Source organism: Columba livia, chromosome 8, assembly GCF_036013475.1.
Source record: "Columba livia isolate bColLiv1 breed racing homer chromosome 8, bColLiv1.pat.W.v2, whole genome shotgun sequence".
NCBI lineage: Eukaryota > Metazoa > Chordata > Aves > Columbiformes > Columbidae > Columba > Columba livia.
The window spans coordinates 30253270-30276181 of record NC_088609.1 but is presented as its reverse complement, the minus strand read 5'-3'; the positions used below and the strand labels follow the sequence as shown (position 1 = coordinate 30276181).

At 49.0% G+C, this 22912-nt stretch overlaps 1 protein-coding gene across 2 annotated transcripts; it reads right to left on the bottom strand.

The window, feature by feature from the left end:
• Positions 1–637: 637 nt before the first annotated feature.
• ZBTB37 (zinc finger and BTB domain containing 37) lies at positions 638–22672 on the bottom strand. 2 transcript variants are annotated; one of them, XM_065071330.1, is made up of 5 exons: positions 22526–22672; positions 20624–20735; positions 18210–19162; positions 16743–16842; positions 638–15014 (listed from the first exon to the last, which is right to left on the bottom strand). In XM_065071330.1, the coding sequence occupies exons 3-5, from the start codon at positions 19130–19132 to the stop codon at positions 14526–14528; spliced, it is 1512 nt and encodes a 503-aa protein (XP_064927402.1). In that variant the 5' UTR covers positions 19133–19162; positions 20624–20735; positions 22526–22672; the 3' UTR covers positions 638–14525. The 2 variants fall into 2 exon arrangements, with proteins under 2 accessions (XP_064927402.1, XP_064927401.1); XM_065071329.1 differs by having other exon boundaries at positions 18210–19159; positions 22526–22661.
• Positions 22673–22912: the final 240 nt, after the last annotated feature.

Here is a 22912-nt window from a genome sequence, read left to right as displayed (position 1 = left end):
CTCTGTAGGTTTGGAAGGTTTTGTTGCCCTCTTTCCTCTGTGATCCAGTAGGAAGGTTTGAGCATCTGTGTTTGTGTTGCAAGTGGTTGGGACACGGAGAGTCACCTCCTCTGTGTCACGGAGCTGACAGATCAACCAAATTCAGAATTTCGCCCCCCGCATCCTACTCTGGCAGGCACCGCTGTGTCTGTTCTTGCTGGATCCCATCTTCTGCTTCCTCACGTCCTGGTGCAGCCCCAGAAACGTACAACCTCCTCCTGTAACCTCTACATTTCTGGTTGTGCTTGGGGCTGTGAAGGCTGGTGGAAGAGGAGGGCTGGAGGTGTCCCTGCCATGAAACCAAACCCAGGATGTCATCTTGCTGCGAGAGGAAGCGGGCACTCGGCTGGCAGTGAGAGCACAGTGCTTTCTCCACCCGGTGAGACCGAAAAGGGCCGAGCTGTTGGAATTGATGACACAAAGCTCATTAAAAGGACAGAAATCACCTAAGACACCAGGACAAGCGGCCTGGCGCAGCCCAGCTGCTCTGCATTGCTGAGCTCAGGGCAGCACCGAGCTGTGTAACACCACCCTTTGAAGTGGCAGCAAACATCAACGTCAGAGCGGCCCTGCCAGGTACAAAACACAGACGACAACCTGAGTATTAAACCATTTAATTCTCAAACCACTCACATGCATAATGTTCTTTTACACAGTGTTAAAAGAAAGAAGAAAATTCAATTTGTTTTCTTTTTAATACAAACAGAATTTCAAGTATACATTTATAGAATTTTCCAAGATTCCTACCCAAGTTGCTAAGTTTTCATTCACATTGTTCTTAAAGCTGTCCAACAAGAGCTTTTTTTAAAAAACTTTGTTTTGCTAAACTGCTTTCATTGCAATTGTACAGTCCCCTCTACCGTTGTGTTCTTTCCCCCTTCCCCAGCTCTGGTTCTCCCCCACCCTTGCCCACCCCCTCCAGCTGCACTGGAGGAGGAAGAGGAAGGTGATGGTGAAGGACCAGCTTGGGAACAGCTTGTACCATCACTTCAGAACAGTCTGATCGCCACAAGATACACGCAGCAGGCTCACGGTTCAACCTACTGCACGCTAGTGTGAACACTGACTTTTTACTTCTCTTTGAAAAGAAGGATTGCAACCAAAAAAAACATTAATTAAAAAACAAAAGGAGAATAATTAGTACAGCAGGAAACTTCTTAACTGTGAAAGGAAGTCTTGAGTGTTAGGACACCTGTCCTAAAAAGCCTGATTTATATATGAACAGTTGAAGGCGACAGCACAATTTTTCTTACGAATGGTTACTCTGCAAACCAGCTCAGAGCAGAATCAATGTGGGACAGACAAACTTGGATTGAAAATAAAAAATACTGAGCTGACTAGGGTTCCATATCCACATTATGGGAAAAAGAAACCAAACCAGAACAACACTCCCAGTAACAACTTTGTGGTGGCTCTGCTTGCTCAGCTCAGCCCTGTGCCTGTGGACGGGCCGTCTGCTGCGTTGTCGCTGGGTGTAAATTCTGACCTGGCATAAATGGGATGTAGATGTTCTCTACAGGCAAGGGGGGGTGATTTCTTGACCGATTATGAAAGCGCGGGGGCAGGCCGGCGTGCGCCGGGCCCGCTGGCGCTGGAGCGGAGGTAGAGCTGCCGCAGAGCTGCTGGGCTGTGCGGACACGTCGCTCCCTCCCGCGCCCCGCGCAGCTGCGCCGCGTGCCAGCGGCAGCCACGCTCCTCCTACGGTTTAAAGTGCATTTCTTCAGTAAAGGATTTTTTTTTCTTCTTTTTTTTTTCTTCTTTTTTTCTTCTTTTTATTTTCTTCTTTTTATTTTTCTAAGAGGAACCTATTTAAAGTGCTGTTCTAGTTTGGAAAGGGACTCTTGTTTAGAAAAAAAAAAATGGCACCTTTTCACAGGAGAGATCTGCTCTCTTGTATGTATTCTTACGTATATATAGCTATATAAATTCGCAGAGTTAGATCTGCTGACTAATGACCAACATATAAAAGTGTTTTGTTTATTTATTGCTTTTCTTTCCTTGCTGCCTGCTCCCTTGGAGGGAGATGGATTCTCCTCTTACCTTCCACACCGTTAATTAACTTCCCAGTGCAGGAAGCTGAGCCCGCAGGACAGCTTGTTATAACGCAGAAATACGTGAAATAACGCAAACGAGCTGTCGCAGCCCCGGAGCGAACCCGTGAGGGTCACAGCGAGAAACAGGGGACGAAGGACCACGAAAGGTCCCCCCCCTGCTCCTGCCAGATGCCATTTTCATAGAGTCACTTTACAGAGCAGACCTGCATTTCTGAAACACAGAGGTAAGGAAAAACAAACCTATTTTGTTTTATTTAAGTGAAAGCTTTGCTGATAGAGTGTGTAGCGTGGTAACCTCAGCACTCCAAGAGAGAGAGGTAGTTACTGTCCTGTGAATCTTCTGCTGCTTAACGCAACGTAATTTCTAGAGCGATTGCTCAAAAAACAAAAAGGAAAGGAAAATAAATCCTGTGCTCCTTATTAAAAGTTATCCCACTTAAATCTTTCTGTTGAAGACATACTTGACTATTCCCTCTAAGAGGCTTCTATATTTTTAGGAACTGATTGTCAGTTTAGTTCATTACGAAATGAAATCTGATTAGTAAATCGCTATACGAAGCCGCTTACGTTGTTACCTCCTGTTCTGATGCTCTGCTCTTCCCTGCTCGGCGAGGAAGCGCTTGATCGCCAGGGCCCCTCTTTGGGGGTTATTGTCACAGCTCATCCGCTACAGCATCGCGGTGTGACCGCGTGGGACAGCATTTCATGCTCTGGGCGGTTTGAGTGGAACCGTTACAAAGAGCTCCCAGTGTCACGTTCACAGTGTTGTACAGGGAAATGGGGTGACACGGGGGGAACGGGGGGCAGAGGGCGGCTCGGCAGACAACTGGGAGCTTCAGCTCCTGTTTGAGACACCAGAAGCTCAGGGGAAAACCGCATCCCTTTTTAGACAAAAGCAGGACTTTGAATAACTTGCTTTCATTCCTGCAAACTAACCTCTGATACGGTCTCCTCCTGTTCTTCGCTGACCCTCCCTGTGAGCATGGGGCACAAGGTGAGGAATACGTTCCCACAAAACATACAGCTGCGTATTATGCTTCTCCTAACTCAGATAAGTCCCTGTTTTGCCACCAAGCGGGATTACTCTCGCACCCCTCGGCCTGTCCTAACTGTCAGCAATTTTACGTACACGAACACAAAAGAAACGTGCGTTATTTGCGTGACAACGCTCCCCTTTCGCTTCAGATGATTTCTCGGAGGCGCTTGCCCTGTGACAACGTCACTCTGGAAGCTGTTGCCCATCAGCTTTCTGTCCAGGCAAGAACTCCAGGGGAGCCGAAAGGAATTAGTCTTAAGCAAAAGGTATGACAAAATTCTGCTCTCCATCCTAAATTCACCTGCAAGCCAGAAAATTGCTTCCCAAACAGCACAGCTCCAGCTCTCAGAACCTTCTGACGCGCAATAAAGTATTAAGTAAAAGCTTCACAGTAATCCACAGAGTTTCCTTAGGCATGTGAGTGCTAAGAAAACAGCACAACGGGAGCACAAACTCCCATCTCAAACCAATGCCCCAGGCACGTGGGTGAACGAACAGACCCCAACACAGCCCTCAGGCTAAACACAACTTTTTAAACTTGACCAGGGAACTAACAGCATCAGGTTAAAACTCATTTCCAAGAAGCTTCTCAGCTGTAGTGTTGCGATTCCTCCCCCTGCCCCAGACTGAGCAATTTCAATGGTATTTGTCTTGTTTTATGCTGCTATTTTACAACCAGTAGTAAAACTAACCAATCTAGCTTCATTTTTTGTTTCTAATTAGTTTCACAGTTTCATAGCCAATGGTACTGGGTCTGACTGCAAAGGTAACCGGAAGGTTTAAATAAATAAGCTTCACTACAATATAAAAATAACGAAGACGCGTAACCATGGATCTGAGGAGGAAGGGGGGTTAAGTACATTGGCAAAAACTAAGTAAAGATAGAGGCTTAACATTGCTGACAGTCTGCAAATAATTAATGCACTGATTTTCTTTGTTTTAAAGTACTGCCTTAGATACCTGCAGTAAAATAACAGAATATATCAGATTAAACAAGGAACTTACACAGCAGTATTTAAAAGATACCTGAATACGTTTCAAAAGCTTAACTGATATGAACTAGGAAGCCCATTAAAGCTGCCCATTTTTACGTTATAACACTAAAAAAATTAACAACAATACAGCTTGGCGTAGTCCGATGGAAACAGGAACCCGGAGGCTGCAGTCACGCATAGGGAGCTGCTGGATTCCACAGACTGTGGCACCCAAGATGCTATTTCACGGATTAATCATTAACAAATGAAAAAAATTGTAACTGGAATACACTGGTAGGATAAACCACTATCCTTTGTCTTGCGTTTTGCAGCAGGCGGTGGGTGATATTTATACTCCAGGGGAGTGATGGAGAAGCCCAGACACAGGGAGGGTGGGAGGAGGACCCTGGGGCCCCAGCCCTGCCTCCCCCCTCAAAGTAGGACTAACTCTTGCCTGGTCAAGTCTCAAGTATCTCCCAGGATGGAGACTTCCCAGCCTCTCCGGACAACCCGTTCCAATACTGTTTGGCTGTACTCACAGTGAAAAAATGTAATACCTAACCTGAATCTCGCTGGTATAACCTCCTGCCTACCGCTGCTCCTCTTTCCACCGCCTGCCTCTGAGAAGAGCTTGGCTCCGTCTTCTCTGCAGTGTCCCCTTGGCTGCTGAGTTTAAACAGAAGAAATGACACGGGTAAAAGCAGAGAGCGCTGAAACGGAAGCAAACTTGTTTACAACAGCTTGAACGCACGCTAGAAAATGTAACATCCAGAATACGGCACTTCACAGCAAACCTGCCTCTGCCAGCGACTGACTGGTTTTCCTTCACCCCCCATTCGTGGCTCCAGGCCAGAGAACGCGGGTGACGCTCTAACGCCGTAGGACAGCTTTTTCATTCTGCCCAACGCCTCTTGGTTTTCATTGCCAATAGCCCCAGCCAGTGCTGAAAACAGATGAGCCCCCTGCTTATTTCGGGTGTCTCCCTCCTCCCTGCTAAGCCAGCCTCCTTTCCTTGCTATTTTTGCTTGCACTTTGCAGATCTCCCCGTTAGAACGACTCAGACGGCGTGTCCCTGGCTATCTGAAGAAACCCCAGCTAACACAGGCAAACATCTGCGTGGTGGAAGTGCTGCTGTTTTCTGTCGTTTTGTGGGCTGAAGCCTTTGCGGCGCTGATCAGCGCACAGGGAAAGGGCAACACGTCTGTGGCTGGAGGGAGATTTGCCACCACTCCTAAAAACTTCTGAGGAAATACAATAAAACCGGCTTTGTCAGAGGTGTGATGTGAATCAAGCTCTCCATGATGTAAGCAGGTCCCCATCACCAGGTTCGGATTAACAGTATTCTCCTTCCCTCCATGCCCACTCCTCTCCCAACACTAATCCCAGGTTGGAAGGGACCACAAGGATCATCTGGTCCAACCTTTCTTGGCGAAAGTGTAGTCTAGACAAGCTGGCTCAGCACCCTATCCAACTGAATTTTAAGTGTCCAGTGTTGGGGAATCCACCACTCTTGTGGGAGATGATTCCAATGGCCAATTGTTCTCATAGGGGAAAAACTTCCCACTTATGTCCAACCAGAATCTCCCCGGGGTAACTTGTACCCATCACCCCTCATATCTTCCATGGGCCCCCTTGTAACAAGGGGTCTCCATCTGCTTTGCAGCCACCTGTTAAAATACTGGCACATGGTGCTGAGCTCTCCCTTAAGCTGCCGTTTCTCCAGGCTCAACAGTTATCTCAGCCAGCTGATCAGAAAACTCCTGCCCTGCAAGCTCAACGGGCACAGCTCAGACCACTTTTTGGGAATAGTTCACCATCCTTTTGGTTTTCAAAGGTGCCCATTTACGTGGGGGATCTCTAGCCCGGGGCACCCAGCACCCCCCGGCTCCCCATCCGCCCCATCGATGGCATTGACATACCTGCTGTGGGTCTTAGTGGAAACCTGGAATGAGAACACAGTGTTCAAACGCTACCGCTTTTCCTTGCCCAAATTTCTGAAACGGCCCATCTCACCCTGCAAAAACAAGGATCTGAATAGAAGTTAAGAGCCCAAACCCCCAGACCTACTCCACCGCCCTGCCAAAAGCAGGTTTAACTCCGCATTTGCAAAAGCCTTTGACAAACCCAACTTTTTGGTTCACGATTCCCTTCCTAAGATCCCCCCGCAGGCTCCCTGTGCTGTCCGTCAGTCCTGACTGTGTTCCTGATGCCGAAGGCAGCGGAGTCTGGTGTTTGTTACTGAATTGGGGAGCTGAAGTGCTCATGCAATGGGAAGCCACAAGGAAAACATCCCAAGAAAATCCCACCAGCAACTCAATCCACACTGCGACAGGGACCGGCTCTCCACAAACACCCCTCCTCGTGCCTCCCAGCCTCTATGGCAGCAGAAAAAACACCTTACAACCGTCACCTCCTACAGACACAGGTTTTGAACCTTCTGCAAAGTCCTACAAAGTCCTTCTGGTGGGTATTATAGAAATTGTTCATAGATCACAAACTGATGCCGGATGAGAATTTACCAGAACATAAAAATCATTAGGGAGGGAGCTAAGACTTTTCAACGTTTCCATGAAAAGAATTAAAGCTTTAAAATAAATAGTAGTTTTTGGTCCATGTCCAAAGCCATCAGAACGATGAGGGGGCCAGCCAGCAGCACGCATTCACAACCCGCTCACCCAAAGCCTTACGTTCCACCAACCCACTGAACACCGAGGAAACACAGGATTCTGTGTGCTGACACCAGTGCTACTTTATAATCAACTTGGGAAATTTTAAGTGGAAAGGGCTATCTCCTTGTTAAAAAAAAATGATATATATGTATATGCACTGAGGTTGCTTACACGATGCCCCAACCAAAGGGAATTTGATGTGACGGATGATGTTGCTACACACTGGTACGGTACATGGTGCAGAAAAGGTCTTATATTCAACCCGTGGTACCTGGCGACGGCGATTAGGACTAGATTAGCTTGCAGTCTTTTTATATTTACCAGATCTAGTTGCTAAAAATTGTACTGCACGTGGCTGGTTTGATGTACCATGAGCTGCAACTACGCGCGGATCCTGCTGGGGAGCATTAGATGAACCTACTCGATCGACAAAGGTAGACGGACCATCACCTTGCTCAAAAGAAAGGATGCAGGGAAGTCTTCTCTAAAAAGAGACCCTGCAGGCTGAGCAGAAGAGCAGGAGGAAGCGCAGCCGCTGCCAAGCCTGCGGGAGATTGTTAGAGGTGAATTTGTTCACAGCGTTTGCTAATTCCTTGGAAAGGCAGTTACTGCCCAGCACAAGAAAATCAGGAAGATTTTATCTTTGAACCTATTCATTTCCATTGGTGACAGCAGAACGTGCACCTCCACGGAGGTTACTGAAAAAAAAGCACCTCTAGACATCAGTAAATAGCAAAAACCTATTTTCTAAAACTGTAAATTAGACACTAAATACGTTAGTGTTCGTTTCTGTGGCCTGTTCTCTCTAGCTCCCAGTTGTGCCGGGCTACAGTCTGATCTGCTGTCTTCTCCATCTCTAGGCTTGCCAGAACATACTTGTCTTCCTACAAAAACATTAAGTATTGTGAAAAACCTTGCAGTTCCCAAGCCTTCAGCTCCACCAACACCTTCGGCTCCGACCCTTATCAGATACCGCAGCACGGAACAGCAAATCAAAGGGAATGGGGGCAGAAGCGGCGCCGAGACACCCTGTCTCCTCCTTTATACGTGTTTTTCCAAGAATGCACCCAGACCCTGCATGTACAAGGCAAGGGTCGGGCAGAGGACCACGCAGAATCACTTTAGATCCATCTTACAGCTTCTACAGCAAACCCGCACCTAAATTCCTGCCTCATTTTCCCTTGCAGGGGATTTCTTTAAGCCATTCTACAGGCAAGTCCTTGAGCATCCTTACAGCACCCCAATGCAAGAGACAGGGCAGAAGCCCCAGGTTTTGTAACCAGAAGGGCAGCAGAGACTCCAAAGTGATTCTGATGCAGAAGTCCAGCTGCAGAGAGGTCGCCAAGCCACACTTTTAAATGATAACTCACGCTGACCTCCCCAGCATCAAACTTTACCCAGCAAGTCAGTCTGAAATCCTCCCAAGGTTGCAAATCTCTAGGATTCATCAGCACATGTTCCTAAGTCTTATTCGTATCCACATTTTTGCCAGCAAAGATCAATCAGGGCTCCCATCTGAAAAGGTTCCTCCTATTTCCGAGACGCATCATTTGACAAGCAGTAATACTTTGGTTTACAACTGGATTAAAATATAAATTAAGTAAGAATAATGCTAAATGAGTTTATATCGAAACACTTTATATATGTCTACATATATATGTATATACAGGTATGTGTGTGTGCACTCCCTAATGACAGCTAGAGGAAGTAAAAGTCATTCTCCAAAGGCTTCTACTCTTCCAACTAGCGTGGTCAACGTATCCATTGCAACAATTCCCTGTGCATAAAAGCTAATGAAGTGCTGGAAAGTGGCGCTGGTGAACAGCTGGATCACACAGACGTTCAGGAACAGAAAGACAATAAATTATAAGAAGCAGTAGTAACTTGTTCACAGTTGGGATGAGGATAATGTTATCGGAAACCTGAATTTTCTACAGTCCTCAGGAATAAAAAGTCACTGAAGGTTACAGTTAATCCTAAAAGCAAAGATCGGCTCTGACACAAAGAAATGGTAGAAACCACAAGAAACTTCTCCTAGCAGACTAAACTCCGGTACCACCGGATTCAGCGGGCAGATTCCCAATACCAGAATCCAACCCGGTGATGCTCCGATCGCCGCCTCCACCTCAACGTTTGCACAAGTAGGAAGATTCCTCAAAGCCAAATCAACCCTACGTCCAAACCAAAATGCTCCCAGTTCCTCCTTGATTCTACTTCTCTTCAAACTATCGCCCCAAACATCACATTCCATCTCTCCTCATCCCAGCCTCTGTGTTTTCCTATGTTTCACAAAATAAAGCCTGGTAGCAATAATACCAAAGCAGGTGGAAATATTTTAGAGATGGCAGGATTCTTCAGATAATTTTAAAACCCACTTGAGCAGGTTCCAAATTAGGAATAACCTAAGTTTCTAGTAAGACTAATCACAGCAAAACTTTGGCCTGCTGCGTTTTATTTAAAAAGAAAATAAACCTGAACAAATCTACCCTATTCCAAAGTGTTCTGGTAGACATTAGTTTCAAGCAACAGCCAGTAGCGTTTGCATAGTTCTAGCTTCTATTTGGTTACAAATATATATATATATCTATAAATGTACATACATATATATGTATGTATTTGATATTAAAATATCCTTTGAATGACGATGATTAAAACTGAGCTCTTCTTTAGGACCTTCCACTGAAGGCGTCAAAGCTCTGAGGATGGATCTCCCCTCGGGACAGGAGCAATGCTCATCTCTGAGAGCATCGTTATCACCAGACGAGGTTACGCCGGCGGCAGCGCCATCGATAGAGCCCAGACTTGCTGCCTGTGGTCCCGGGGGAAACCGAGAGCCCATACCTTGGCAAAAATTAGAAGTCTCCTGAATTACAGCTCCTTGACTTCTCCCATCCCCAAAATATTTCCAGTAGAGCAACAACGGTATCTGGTGTCGCTAATCTGCAGAAATATGCGGATGCTGGTATGGCTAAATTGGGAGGCACGTCACGGAGAGGAAAATGTTATAAAGTTTAAAGACTAAGTTTAAGGGGTGCTAGTTTTTGTTGGTTTTAAAGGTGCATGACTCGGTCTACTTCACAAACTCCCATCCACCCAAACTCCACCTTTCCAGCTGTCTTTCGGTTTGTACATTGGGTTCTGCGGGAGAGATGAAGTCAGCAGCAAATGTTATAAAAGCTACAACTCTGCTCTTGCAAATGCTTTGTTAGGGCTGAAGGCGGCAGAAGGACTCTGCCCCAAGACCGGACTGCGTAGAAGCATCTACTGAACCGGGTACCGCACTTTTAGGTGACATTACCACGTCACAGAGACACGGCACAGCCTGCCCTGGAAAACAAATTCACCCAGCTGTCACAGAACAGAGCAGGACGAGCAGAGAGATCTGTCCCGTCCATTGATTTCAACCTTGATCTCCCCGAGGGCTGAACTCCTGGCTCTGTACCCTCCCTATCACGCTTTCCAGCAAGACCGCAGATCGTTTCAAACACAGTTCCAGCTCCAAAGAGCTGTCAGATGGGACAGATGGATTTCAAACAGCAGCAGAGACACAACACTTTCTATTCCTCCTGCCCTTCAAGCACCCAAGTCTCCGAAAGTTCAATTTTACAGATCACAGCTTGGAAATATTGTAGAGAAGATGTAGGTAAGTCCAAGGACTGAACCCGATGGCCGGACAACACCGGGAGGACACGTGAGGCACAGCCCGGCCGCATCAGCTGCTCGGATCCTACCAGGTTGATATCCCTGGATCTTACAAAGCGGCCCTAAGTGTGTTCTCAGCCTCCTGTTACAAATTCACATTTCATAAAGCCTCCTCACTCATCCCTCTCTGTCTAGCTGCTGGAAATCAGAGGCACGGTTTTGCTTTCACACACTCCCACCGCCGGAGAGCAAAAAAGACCTTGTGCTTTTTCCCTCTCCCCAGCTTCACATCGGTTATCCTCCCGAGCGGAAGATTAGCTTTTCCCCAAAGCAGCAGCACAGTATTAACACAATTCTGGTTATTTTCACAGCTGTTCACAGGGAACCTGGCAGCAGCAGGGAACGGCCACGGCGACCGTCACGTTGCTCTGCGGTGACTTGGCACCGGGGCTTTCTGCAGGCTCAAGATCACCGCAACGCTTCACATTTGAAAGGTTTCTCGGCCGCAGCAAAGAACTAAGAAATGTGTTCACCTTCCGAGAAGGGAAACTGCAGAAATCAGAGTGCGTTCCCTCTGTTGCCTGAGGTGAGCGAACAAACGCGTTAGTAAGCTCTAACTCTGAAGCGGACAGAAACGTTACATACAGAGGTATTAAAATACGACAGAGTTCTCTTCACATCCTCCTTAAATCACAGTTGAAATCACAGTTTTGGCAGAGGGGAAAAAGCTGCAGCTAGGCGTGGAAATGCAAAGCCGTGCCTCAACCCACCGTGGAAGCGTTTGTGCTTAGAAAGCCGGCAGCTGATTCTCCGCGGCTTCGGCGCAGCCGTGAAGGACTACACAGCTTACTGATGGAGAGGCAACGAGAGATGGTCGCGTTCTGCTACTAAAAGCAGCTCCAAGTAGCTACACCACTGCTGGAAAATTCACATGAGGTTTTTTCCATACCGTATACGACCTCCAAGCCCTTTTTTCTCGAACCTCGGCCTCATCTGCACTGAGGAAGTCAACCACTGAAAGAAAAGTTTAATAACGAAATGATTCCTTCTGAACTGGTTCCATCTTCTAGTGCGGATGGGCCTAAACTGCTTTCAGCGCTGCTCAAGAAAACATTAGAGACATCATGATTCCCACACGTACATACACATACACATCCATTAAATGTACAGAAATAATATTAAAATGATTCCCGCTACCATACCCTATACTGACTCTAGCTACAAGCTATAAACTTCACCTCAGCGAGGCCCGGGCAAGAATATTGGCTCTTTTGCATGCAATCAGAAATGATTGTTTATACAGTGGCAACCTCTGCACCAAAAATAACAACAAAAAGAAACATAAAAGAGGAAAACCAAAAGAAAATAAAAACCTTTCACAAGCTTTGTTTTCAGACCAGCCTAGCACGATATGAAGGACCAATTCCACGGTTTTCAACCCGGTGAATCGGCAAGACGGGACGCGCCAGCGGCATCCCGGGCGGCTGGGACGCTCCTCCCTTCACAGTATCGATACAGTAAAACAAACACCTGCTCGGGAAACTCACGGCTGTGCCGCACAAATCACGGCATCCACCAGTTTCTGTCGGCCCTTCCTCACTGCGCTTCCATGGAGCGGTTGCCGTCTGTTCTTTCAGAAAAGCGTTGCTTGGATAGCAGTTACTGCACCTTCACCCTTCTCTTCACAGCAAGCTTAGCAGGGAAACTTTCCCACTATATTTATATATAATATATGTATATAAATAACTTTATGTTTTTATAGTTTGGTAGTATTCTTTTAAAAGTTCTATTTTAAAACACTTAAAAATCTTTTAAGCAACTAAAAGTAACTTTTGATGCTCTCTAGTGTGAACAGGATAGGATTTCAAAGTTTTTAACTTCTTTTTCTTCTGGATTTTTGGTAACTTCAAAAGCTATAACTAAAGCAGCATACCCTACACACCTCCGCTCCTCCTCACCCTCTCATCTCTCAGCTTCTGCGACTGCTCTCTGGCAACGTTACCGTTTCAGTACAATTCTTTTGACCTTTGACGGGAAACCCAGCGGGGCTGGTCCCTCGAGCAGCCACTAGAAAACCGTTCACTTGACACGAGAGGAGGAAGAAGGGACAGAAGGAAAACGGAGGTGAACGATCAGTTTTCCTGTTTGAAATGGTCAATGAAATTGTACTTTGTAACCTGCAAAGGTTCTTCTCTGAGGAGCACGTCCCCGTTAGACGCGATCCTGGCACCAAGCCCTTCCCCACACACAAACAGAACATTACAGCCACGTCTGCTTGTTGAGAGAGAACTGGGAGGAACAGTGAGACCCCTCGCTTACAAAAGAGGAAAAATACATAAAGCCAGGCAAGAATACAACACCCTCCTTCAAATCCTTCCCTCTGAAGGGGCAGGAAAACGATCCCGAGTCCCGGTTTGCGGGTGGGGGAAGCGAGGGCTGGAGAGGTTTCCACGTGCCCAAAATCGTGCAGTCAGACTGCGGGGCTTTACTTTCCCTCGGTAAGTCTCCTGCCCGCCAAGCGCAGGCTCCGAGCGCTCGCCAGGCTTGCTTTGCAAAGCAAGACCAAGTGAATTCCTTTTTCAGTGTCTCATTGTTCCTCCCATCACCTCAAGGATCCTTCATCCTTCCTTATCGTAGATGTCACGCATCCTCAAGAGAACTCCTTCAACCAAACGTCCGAACCCAATCCGTGCAACCTGTCGTTCATTCTCCCCCTCCACCGTCAACAACTCGGCATCAGAACCAGAGAAAACTCCTAAAGTATTGCATATTTTTTTAAAAGACTTCTTCAAAAGATGTCGATATATTTGCACTTATCTACCTGTCCCATGCTTTTCCGTTTATGAAACACGTAAGCACGACCTACAATACACAACGCAGGCATGTCTCTCCGGGTTTGCTTAACTTGCTCTAAACATCAGAGCTGCTTAGAATACAAAAGTTTAAGTCCATGCAAGGGGACAGGGTTGTGATTGCTCTAGGAACCGTTTGCTTTTAAGTTTCCTGAACCGTTACGAGGAAATAAAGTAGGGTTTTCTTTTCTTTTTGCATTTCATCGATAAAAAAAGTTATCAAACTAGTTTGTAGAAACACGTTTAAAAGCAACCACCCACGATTGCTGGGCTGGGACGACAGCATTTCCGTACACCGTATTGCTGTTAGAAAAGATCAAGTGCGTGTCGAGGGGGGAGCAGGGGTGAAGGACTTTGGTAGCCAGGCCTCTAACTCTGCAATTCAGCCAGGCCAGAAAACCTTTTCCTAACGCTCGGCAACACCCAAAGCAAGAACCGCTCAGGACGCCTGAGTGCTCTGAACTCTCCAGATCAGAGACAGCAAAGGACAACCTCCTCCAAAAGACCCCTCCGACCCTTCTCCCAATGCGACAAGAGTCCCACACAAGCCTCGCCGCTCCTAAATTTCACTTTCGGTAGCCGAACTGCTTCAAATTTTGCCGACCTCTAGAACATGGCTTTGTAGCCGTGCCCACTTTTAACGTGGGGCATTAAGGCCGCGCGCCTGGAATGGGCAAGCCAAAAGCCCTGAAAGAGTAAGATTAAAAAGGTAAGAGACACACCAAAAATAAGACAGGGATAAATACAGTCGGGCAAGGCCGGTTCCACCAGGACAGTCGTTTTGCTTTCGTTTAACTACCTGGGGAACGGAGGAAGGCAACGGCCCCGTGTCCCTGCTCTCCCCTTGGGCTGGCCCAGCAGATAGGCCGGACTCACCGGCTCTGCACGGCTGACCTGGCTGCTGGGCCAAAACACCGCCGAGAAACAGAAATGACTGTTCGTCCCAGATCGCTACGGAACATTAAAAAAATGTAAAATCCTGTCGATCCCTGAATAAGAAGTTGATTGACACAGTTGTTTTGTTTTTCTCCGAGAGGAGGAGGAATAAGGGAGAAAAACTTTGAACACTCTACGTGTGGGTGTGTGGATGTGTGAGAGAAAGATTTTGCAATTTTGGCAACATCTTGAGAGCTTCTTTCTGTCCAGTGGTGGCATTGCACTAATTACAGTACCAGCCTGCCAGGTTGGTGCTGACTCTTTAGAGCCAAAAAAAAAGCGGGAAGACGGTCCTTTCTCCCCAGAGACTCGTCAGCCGTGTTTCAATCCGGCCCGGTTGTGGACACGGATCCCTGTGCCGTCTCCCCCACGGCCACAGCCTCCTCCTGCGGAGGAGATTCTTCCTCCGCCTGCCCCCGAGACGTGACGGTGGTCTCGGGGGAGATGCTGTGCGGCCCCTCCAGAGGCAAACAGCCAGGGTGGTTCTTGCGAAAGTGCTGGTTGAGGATGGCCTGGAAAGGGAAGCTTTTGCCGCAGACGTGGCAATGAAAGGGCTTGTTGCCCGTGTGCTTGCGGATGTGATACTCCAGCTGATCCTTGCGGGTGTACTTCTTCCCGCACATGCGGCAGACGAAAGGCGTGATGCCCATGTGGAGACGCATGTGCCGGTCCAGGCTGCCTTTCTGGTTGAAGGATTTGGCGCAGTAAATGCACGTGAGTCGGGGGTTGTAGCGGAACCAGCGCTCCGAAACCTCCTGCTCCCGGAGATATTCCACGTAACCGCTCACTCCCAGCATGGCCGATTCCTCCCCCTGCAAAGGAAGCGGCAGAGATTTAAATACCGAGCGGCCTAAAACAAACTGCAGGAGAGAAGAACGGGCCCCGGTCCAGCCAGGAAAGCACGAAGCATGTGCCAAACCTCAGAATCAGCAGCACTAACGTCTTCAACCTCAAGCATACATTTAAGTGCTTAACTGGAGCCTTGGGGCTGAAGACAAACGAGCAATCAATTAGCAACCTCTGCTATGACGGCCCCTTCTGCCAAGTCCTGCACTAGATACCGGGAATAACAGCCAGCCAGGTTTTAGCTTTTAGCCACGGACTGAGTTGTGCAGCAAACATGTCAGTACGTGTTACTTTTTTTAAAACCTGGGCCAGTTTGATTAAAATACTGTATTCCACGTTCTGTTTTTTTACATCCTAAAGGTGAAAAAAAAGAATCCAATCAAAGAGCTTGCAGTAAAACGAAGGTGGAATAAACTACAAATCATAGCTGAAACTCTTCGGGTGTCACTTTACATGGGTATTTATTCAGGTGTCGCTCAGGATTCATTTTATAATGAGTGGCGCTTGCCTAAACGGCTGCGCCACGCACCCCAGCCCCGCGGCATCGCTGGGGAGGCTCAGCTCGCACGCCTGGCCCGGCTTGCACAGCAAGGACCAGCCAGCTCCTCTGTATTTTCTGAAACCAGAAAGACAAACAGCCAAGGGTAACCCTAAACGGCAAGCTCGGGCTCTAGGACAGCCACCTCTGGCTGTCGCATTCAGGATGAGCACAAATAGTCGCTCCCCTGAACGCCTCCATGCTGGAGGATGCAGCGTTTGCCTTCCCAGGTCTTAATGCTGTTTCTTGATAATGCCAAACACGGACAAGCAAGCTGTGTAAGATCATCAGGGCCTCTCCTCCCGCACCTGGGGCTGCACAGACACAGCTGGCAGTGTAACCGTGCCAGGTGCCGTCGAATCCAACCGTACAAGTGCCGGTGAGCTGCTCCGGACTAAAGCAGATGCACAAAACTACAGGACTTTCTTTCCACTCTACCACCCCGCAGGGATCACAGACTATTTTTAGCATCGATATGGCAATACCAGGAGAGTGGAAGGCGATGATACTTCCCCGTGTACGTGGTAGCCTGTGGTTTTACATTTGAGGCCATCTCATAACAGAGGAATAATAGCAGCTGTTCTGTACATAGAGCTAAAATTGCTTTGTGTGTCGCATTTACCCCAGAGGGTTAGCCTGACCTGAAATTTTCTAGATGTATTCTGAGGACACAAGCTGAAGCTTTGGCAAAATAGGAACAAAAAGGTAACTTTTGTTTTACGGAAGTGTATTACAAAGTTAGCAGACAGCAATGGCAATTTTGTTCCCCTTGCTTCACTTGCTCTTGTTCAAGGGCAAAGCCGCCTGGTAACCCCTCACTTGCCTCCAGCAAAGTCATTTGATTACGAGCTGTCACTTTACTCATCTGCCGGGCACACAGGGTCGTTCCGCACTTGCCACTGCGATACAGACCGTATGCCACAAAAAAATAACATCAAAATGACAAGGCTGTTTTCCAGGCATCTGGCCAAAATCCCAAATGGCAGCCCAAATAATTTTTAACTCATATACCAATGGCGTACGTTCCCAGTGTGAGCAACTAAACCCTTTGCGACAGTGCGAGGTCCTTGTTTCACACCCGGTTTTGCTTCATCACAGCAGAGGCCCCTTCACCTTCCACGCCAACATTCACTCGCAAACTTCGTGATCTGCCTACCTGGGAACTGGGCTGCTTGGGCTCATCCATCCGCCCGGGAGACTCGCTTTTTGATCTGTACCGCTCAGTCACAGCAACCATGCTGCCAGAAGGGCTAAATCTGCGGGGTGGGGGAAAAGCGTAAACGGAGTTTTTAATGGGCATCAGGTCACTCTGGTGTTTAGAACAACGGGCGAGCAATAGAGGCACCTGTATAGCATCTCTTCATCCTCACCAGCTAACACACGGGAGGCAGAACAGCGCGAATATAAAGGAAAAACCAAGTCATACTGGTCTGTGGTTTCAGTCTTAACATCTGAAAAATACAACTGAGTCATTCGGCTTCCAGTTCAATCACAGAGAGCTTTTCAGTCACGATCACAAGTAAAGCGATACGGGCCCAGTGACTCAGGAACTGCACAACAGGAGAAGAAACCACTTCTGTAAGGGCACCGCTTGGTCACCACCCTCGCCCTCCTCCGCCTTCCAAGTGGGAAACAAAAGTGATGCGGTGGATTCCGCATGGGAAAGAGTGGATATGGTGTGCTGTGCAAAAAGAGATGCTCGAGGGGAGCTGCTCTGTGGAAAAGAGTTAAGGACTGAGGAAAGGATCGCTGTCCCAAGGGCCAGCTCATGGTCATTCCCACACACTGATTTGTGAAGTGACAAGTGACAGAATATCTACTGCTTCCAGGTAGCTGCTCCCCCATGGGACCAGCGGGACTGAGCTAGAAGAGAGGCAGATGTGAACGGAAAACCTACAAATGCAAACCCCCAAACAAAACCTATCTGCCCCTTATCAGATCTGTTCTTTGGGCTGAGCAAAGGGCAGGAAAACAAATGTGGGAGCGGAGGGGAAGCAGATGGATGGGGAATCAAAACACAGCAGATTTCACCACTTATTTTCAGTAAAGGCTTTCTGCTCCCCCTTTCAAAAACAACAGCGATGGGCTCCCCACTTCAACTGCTTCAGAAGATGTAAACCCAGGGCCCGCTCTTGTCCTGGACCACCAGGAAGAAAATTTCCTCTTGACCTACAGCTGGTAAGCGACTTGTTTCTCAAACAAAACCACCCCCAGGTTTTCAGGCCACAAGGCATCCCTGCAAGGACACTTTGCGTAACACATGTTGTATGTGACCTCAATTCCGATGCTGAGCATGCTATCTGCTGAGCCTGAACTGCAACATGTTCTTTAGACAAAACCCCCACCTCAGCTACACACCCAGAGGTACAGACTCCAAGCCGTCCTCCTCTAGGTGCTCATAATTCATCTCCTGGACATCCTGCTCTGTTTGCTGCCCAACTGAAATACTATAACCCAAATTGGACACGCTTCCTAACACCAGGAAAAAAACTTCCTTTATGCTTAAGATGGCCACAGGAAATAGAAGGGGGAAACGTCCCAAAGCCACCAACCCAGCCACGTGAAAATCTTGCACAAACTTCTCTCACGGCCAAGGGCAGTAACCAAGTTAAAGAAAACTCACCTGTCGATCTCGCTGCTGGTTGGCCGGACCACTTTGGCCCCGGAGGACCCCAACACATAAGCCTCTTGGCCCAGCGACCCGTGGCCCGTGGTGTCGATCACCATAGCCGTGACCTCCTCCGCGCTGCTCCCGTCTTCTCCAGAGGGCTGATGCTCTGCCCCCAGCCACTCCTCCAGGTTCTCCGTTTTGATGCGGACTCCTCCCAGCACCCGGACGTCGTCGTCGTTCCGTCCGCCCCGGTCTCCCATGCCCGTCTCGACGTACCACTGTCCCGCTCTGTTGATGCGCAGGATGGGCTCCCTGCTTTCCACGTCCGAACTCTGCTCGATGATCTGGGGGCTGGTGGACTCCTCGGGCGGGCTGAGCTCCCGAATATCCAGCACGGTGCTAACCTGGCCCAAGCGACTCCCCTTCGGGGTGTTGTGACACGGGCTCAGAGAACGGTTTAGATTTGGCGTCACCCGGTGAGACTCTGGCGGTCTCTCCTGATGCTTTGTCCTGGTCTGGCTCAATTCCGCTTCCACCTCTGCCACGTTAATTTTGAAATGAATGCCTTCGAGAATCTGCGTGCATTTGTCTATGATGTGCTGCATCTGCAAGAAACTGGCGGCCGTTAGGTAACTGATGATGTCGGCCAGCTGCAGACATATCCTCCCGGTGTAACAAAAGGAAAGGAGCTGCTCGAAAACAGAAGGGTTCTTGATGACGGAAATGGAGACGGTGCTCATTTCATTGAGGGACATGTGGTCGCGGAAGTAGGGCGAGCTGGCGGCCAGCACCACCTTGTGAGCGCGGAAAGCTTGGCCCTGGACGTTGACCACGATGTCGCACAGGCGGCCCTGCATGCGGAGCTGGTTCAGGTGGCTCAGGACGGAGTTACTGAAGTCAGGGATCTCCAGCTGAATGTTCCCGCTCTTCTCCATGGCTGTCCCAGCGGCAGGTGCACGGCCCTACTGGAAAGCGGGGACAAAAATACCATAGTTAACAGAGCTACTCTATCATTTGCATTCCGAACATTTTTCACCTACTTCCATGCAGTTTGAAACACGGGGATTCTTAGAGAAGTCTCTTAAAAGCGCCTCGCAGCAGTTCTCGGATCTCGATGTGCCGTACATCACCTTTCACAAGAGTTATGTTAAACCAGCCCCCAACAGAGCCCTGTTCCCTGTGGCTTCCGTGCTTGAAACAGTTCATTCCGTCAGCCTCGATAAAGGCACATTTGCATTGTAAAAAGAACATTAAAAATGGTTCAGGCACTAAAAATAGGCAACCAATTGCATACTTAGAACTTGTACCTTCTAAGCACTTTGAAAAGGCAAAGGAATATTGCTGTCCCTCCTTTGTAGAACAGGAGTCAGGAAGGAGACACCGGGACCTAAATCCTCCTCAGAGACTTTTCAAAAGCTGGCCAGCACACATTTGACCTCGAGGCATCTTAAACACATTGTTAAAACCAAAATATTCATCATACGTGGCGTTTCTGACAGAAAATATACAGCAGGCCAGTGAAAGAAAAAGAACCGAACCCCGTTCTAAATACCAGCGGGTCAGACACTCCGCTGGGCACAAGTGACTCCCTGATAAAAGGAGCCGAGGTTTGGGTAGTTTGAGGTATCGCACGCAGCAAAAGCCAACTTATGAACAAGGGGGATTAACAAACCAGCTCTCCTAGTTTCCCTTCCATAATTCATTTTTCTATAATCATCACATTTCATTTTGGCAAACTCTGAAAAGGAGTCCTGACCATATATGGTCAACATTTGGAACGATCCAAAATTAGACGTAAACTTGCCCAAAACCAAACAAAACCCCGAAAGAAAACAAAACCAAAAAGCAAAGTAAATATGTTCATTAGAGAGCGCTCGTGGCGTGAGCAGCTGGATGGCGTGTGAAGTGCCGATTAAGCAGAGCGCTGCAGATACCAAAACAATTCCAGGCAGGCCGGGAATACCGAGGCTCCCGAGAAACCTCTGAATCGAAGGGACTCGCACACGGGACAGCATTTGTACCTTGGGAAGACTTGTCTTTTTCATTCACTTATGATCGCCGCAGGCTAGCGCGTGTCCGTACGCCCGAGCAGACTTTGTGCGAACTTGGCAAAATATGTTACTAAACCTGAAGCTGCAGGACAGCCTGTCAATCTCGAGAAGCCGCGCGCAGAGATTACTCAAGGGCCGGCCGGCCGCGTGGCCCTGGGGCACGAGAGATGGGGGGTGCGCAAAACTTCATGGGGTGCAGCCTAACAGCACCGTGTCTGAAGGGCTCTCCTCCCCTTCCTCTGCCTTTAGAAGAAAGCGATAAAACCCACAAAACGCAAGGAAGTCGGGAGAGCGCACGGGTCCGCGTCAACACGATGTTAAAAGCAGAACCTCAAACGCACAGAACGCGGTGAAATAGGAAACCCACGGTCTTACCTGTAACGTTATGAGTAACATGCAGAGGGGAGGAACGGGGGGTGGTATCTTCTTGGTTTATTTTTTCCTTCTGATGTTGTAAGAAGGTCTGAAAACTTTTTTCCCCTGTCCCCTTTGGAAAGAAAAAGGAAAGAAAAATGTAGCACGGAGGCACTGGTTCTCCCGAGCACAATCGAGCTTCATCGTTCCGCGTCAGGATTAGCTGACCCTGACGTGATGTCCCACCCCAAACCACAGAGAAACACTGAATCTTATCAACTTCATCTCTCCCCGCTGTCTGTTCAGAGTTTGTGTTGCACCGATGGTCGTCAAAATAAAAAACGGAAGCGCAAATAACCTGAATAAGTCATTTCCTCGCTGACTGGCACCTCTGGCACCGACCCTGCAGCACTTAAATGCACGCGGGGATTTCCTCAAATGACCCGTCTCACTTTACACCGTTAGAAACACTCGCGCAGCCGAAATCACGTCGGGTACGTGCAAATGTTTGCGGGACTGGGGAGCCTGCGATCCTCCCAAACCACCAGTTTCTAAAGGGATAAACCCCAAAACGTCCCTTTGAGGAAGGTGAGGCGGGCGGGCAACCTTCGGGAGGTGAACCCTCCTTCCTCAGGGGGGTCAGCTGGGGACGGACAGAAAGAGAAGGGAAAATAATAATAACAATGATAATGATGATAATGATGATAATAATAATAATGATAATATAATAGTATGCCAACTGCTGAGCTCCCAGGGGAGCCCGAAAATCGATTTGTGAGCTTCTGCTCCAAAGGGGAGGGACAAATCCACCTGCAGCTGAAAGGGCCCGTGGGGCTTTGTCACCTCGGCATGGGGGAGCTGGAATTCTATGACAGGCTTTGGGGACAAGCTGAGTCAGAGGCTGGTGAGGGCGAATCGACCTTTTTTGGACTGCGAGGCCGTCACCTATGGGGTGAGCGGGACCTGCTGCGGAGACAAACGGAGACACTTTATCTCTTTTTAATATCATTTGAAAGTGTCACCAGCTGAGACTTGGAGTGACTTATCTCACAAAACGCCTTTCACCCTGTGAGGAAATAAAGTCTCCGTCCGTCAGGCCCCGGTAAGAAGCCGGGACGGGGGGTTTGTGGCCGGCGATGGTCACTCTGGATGTCACTCTGCAGCAAAACTTAGGACAAAACTACAATTTTGACTTCGCGGCTAAATAGGATAAATACCTTCTAATGTATATAGTAACATGTCGCTTTCCTAAAAAACCTGTAGTACCGAGCCAGTAATGAAGTGTATAATAAACTGCATTCAGTTCAAAGGAGAAAAAAGATATATTTTCAAGTGTGTTTGGTTCAACAAACATCGCTACTGATTGAAAAAATCTCATTTTTAGGCTATCTGCCGTGAAAATGTGCTTCTTCCTTGGGATTGTTATATATTGCAGGTTTCCATTTGACGCTTTTCCAAAGGTCAGAGCCGTCCCGCCGGGAGCTGCTCGGGGACGGTGAGACTGACAAACATCGGTGTTTTTGGCTGAAAATTATTGTGACTTGGCGACAATTGCGACAAAATAAGTCCGGATTGAGATGACAGGCGCTGCCTCTCTCACCCTCCCCTCGGTTAAAACTGCCGATTTGACAGTTTTGGGGGTTTTTTACCTCAACGGCGATGACTCCGGGTGGGGATCGCGGTTCATTTTTAGCCCTGACAGCAGCCAAGCGGCCTAACCCCGAACCCCGCGGACGGGGCGAGCCCGGGGGGCCCGCGGGGAGCGGCGCTGAGGGGCGGGGGGTGCGCGGCCGCGCACCCCCCGCCCCTCAGCGCCGCTCCCCGCGGGCGTCACGGCGGCTGCCGGTGGGGCGGTCCCGGGCTCCCCGCCCCGCCCCGCCCCGCCCCGCCCGGGCCCGCTGGGCCGCGCCGGGACCGACCTACCTGCCGGGGGTGGGAAGGGCCCGCCGCGCCGTCCCGGAAGCGAAACCCCCCGAGCGGGCCGCACCCCGGAAGAAAACTCCCGCCCGTGAGGCCGCGGAGCTCATCGCTCCCCCGCCCGCCACCGCGGCCGCGACGCGCCCTTTGGACACACCCCCCTCGTGGACACGCCCCCTTGTAAGCCACGCCTTCCCGCGTGACCGGCGACGGCGCTATATAAAGGGCGCGTAGGCCGCCATTCGATCTTTCGGCTTGCGGTGTAGCGGAGGGAGAGGTCGGCGCGGCACTGCTGGTTAGTGGCGGGGGTTTCCCGCGCGGTGCGGCCCTGCGCCGCTCCGGGGCGCGATGCGGGATCGCTGCGGGTGGGGCTTGGCCCCCCATGGGCGCTGG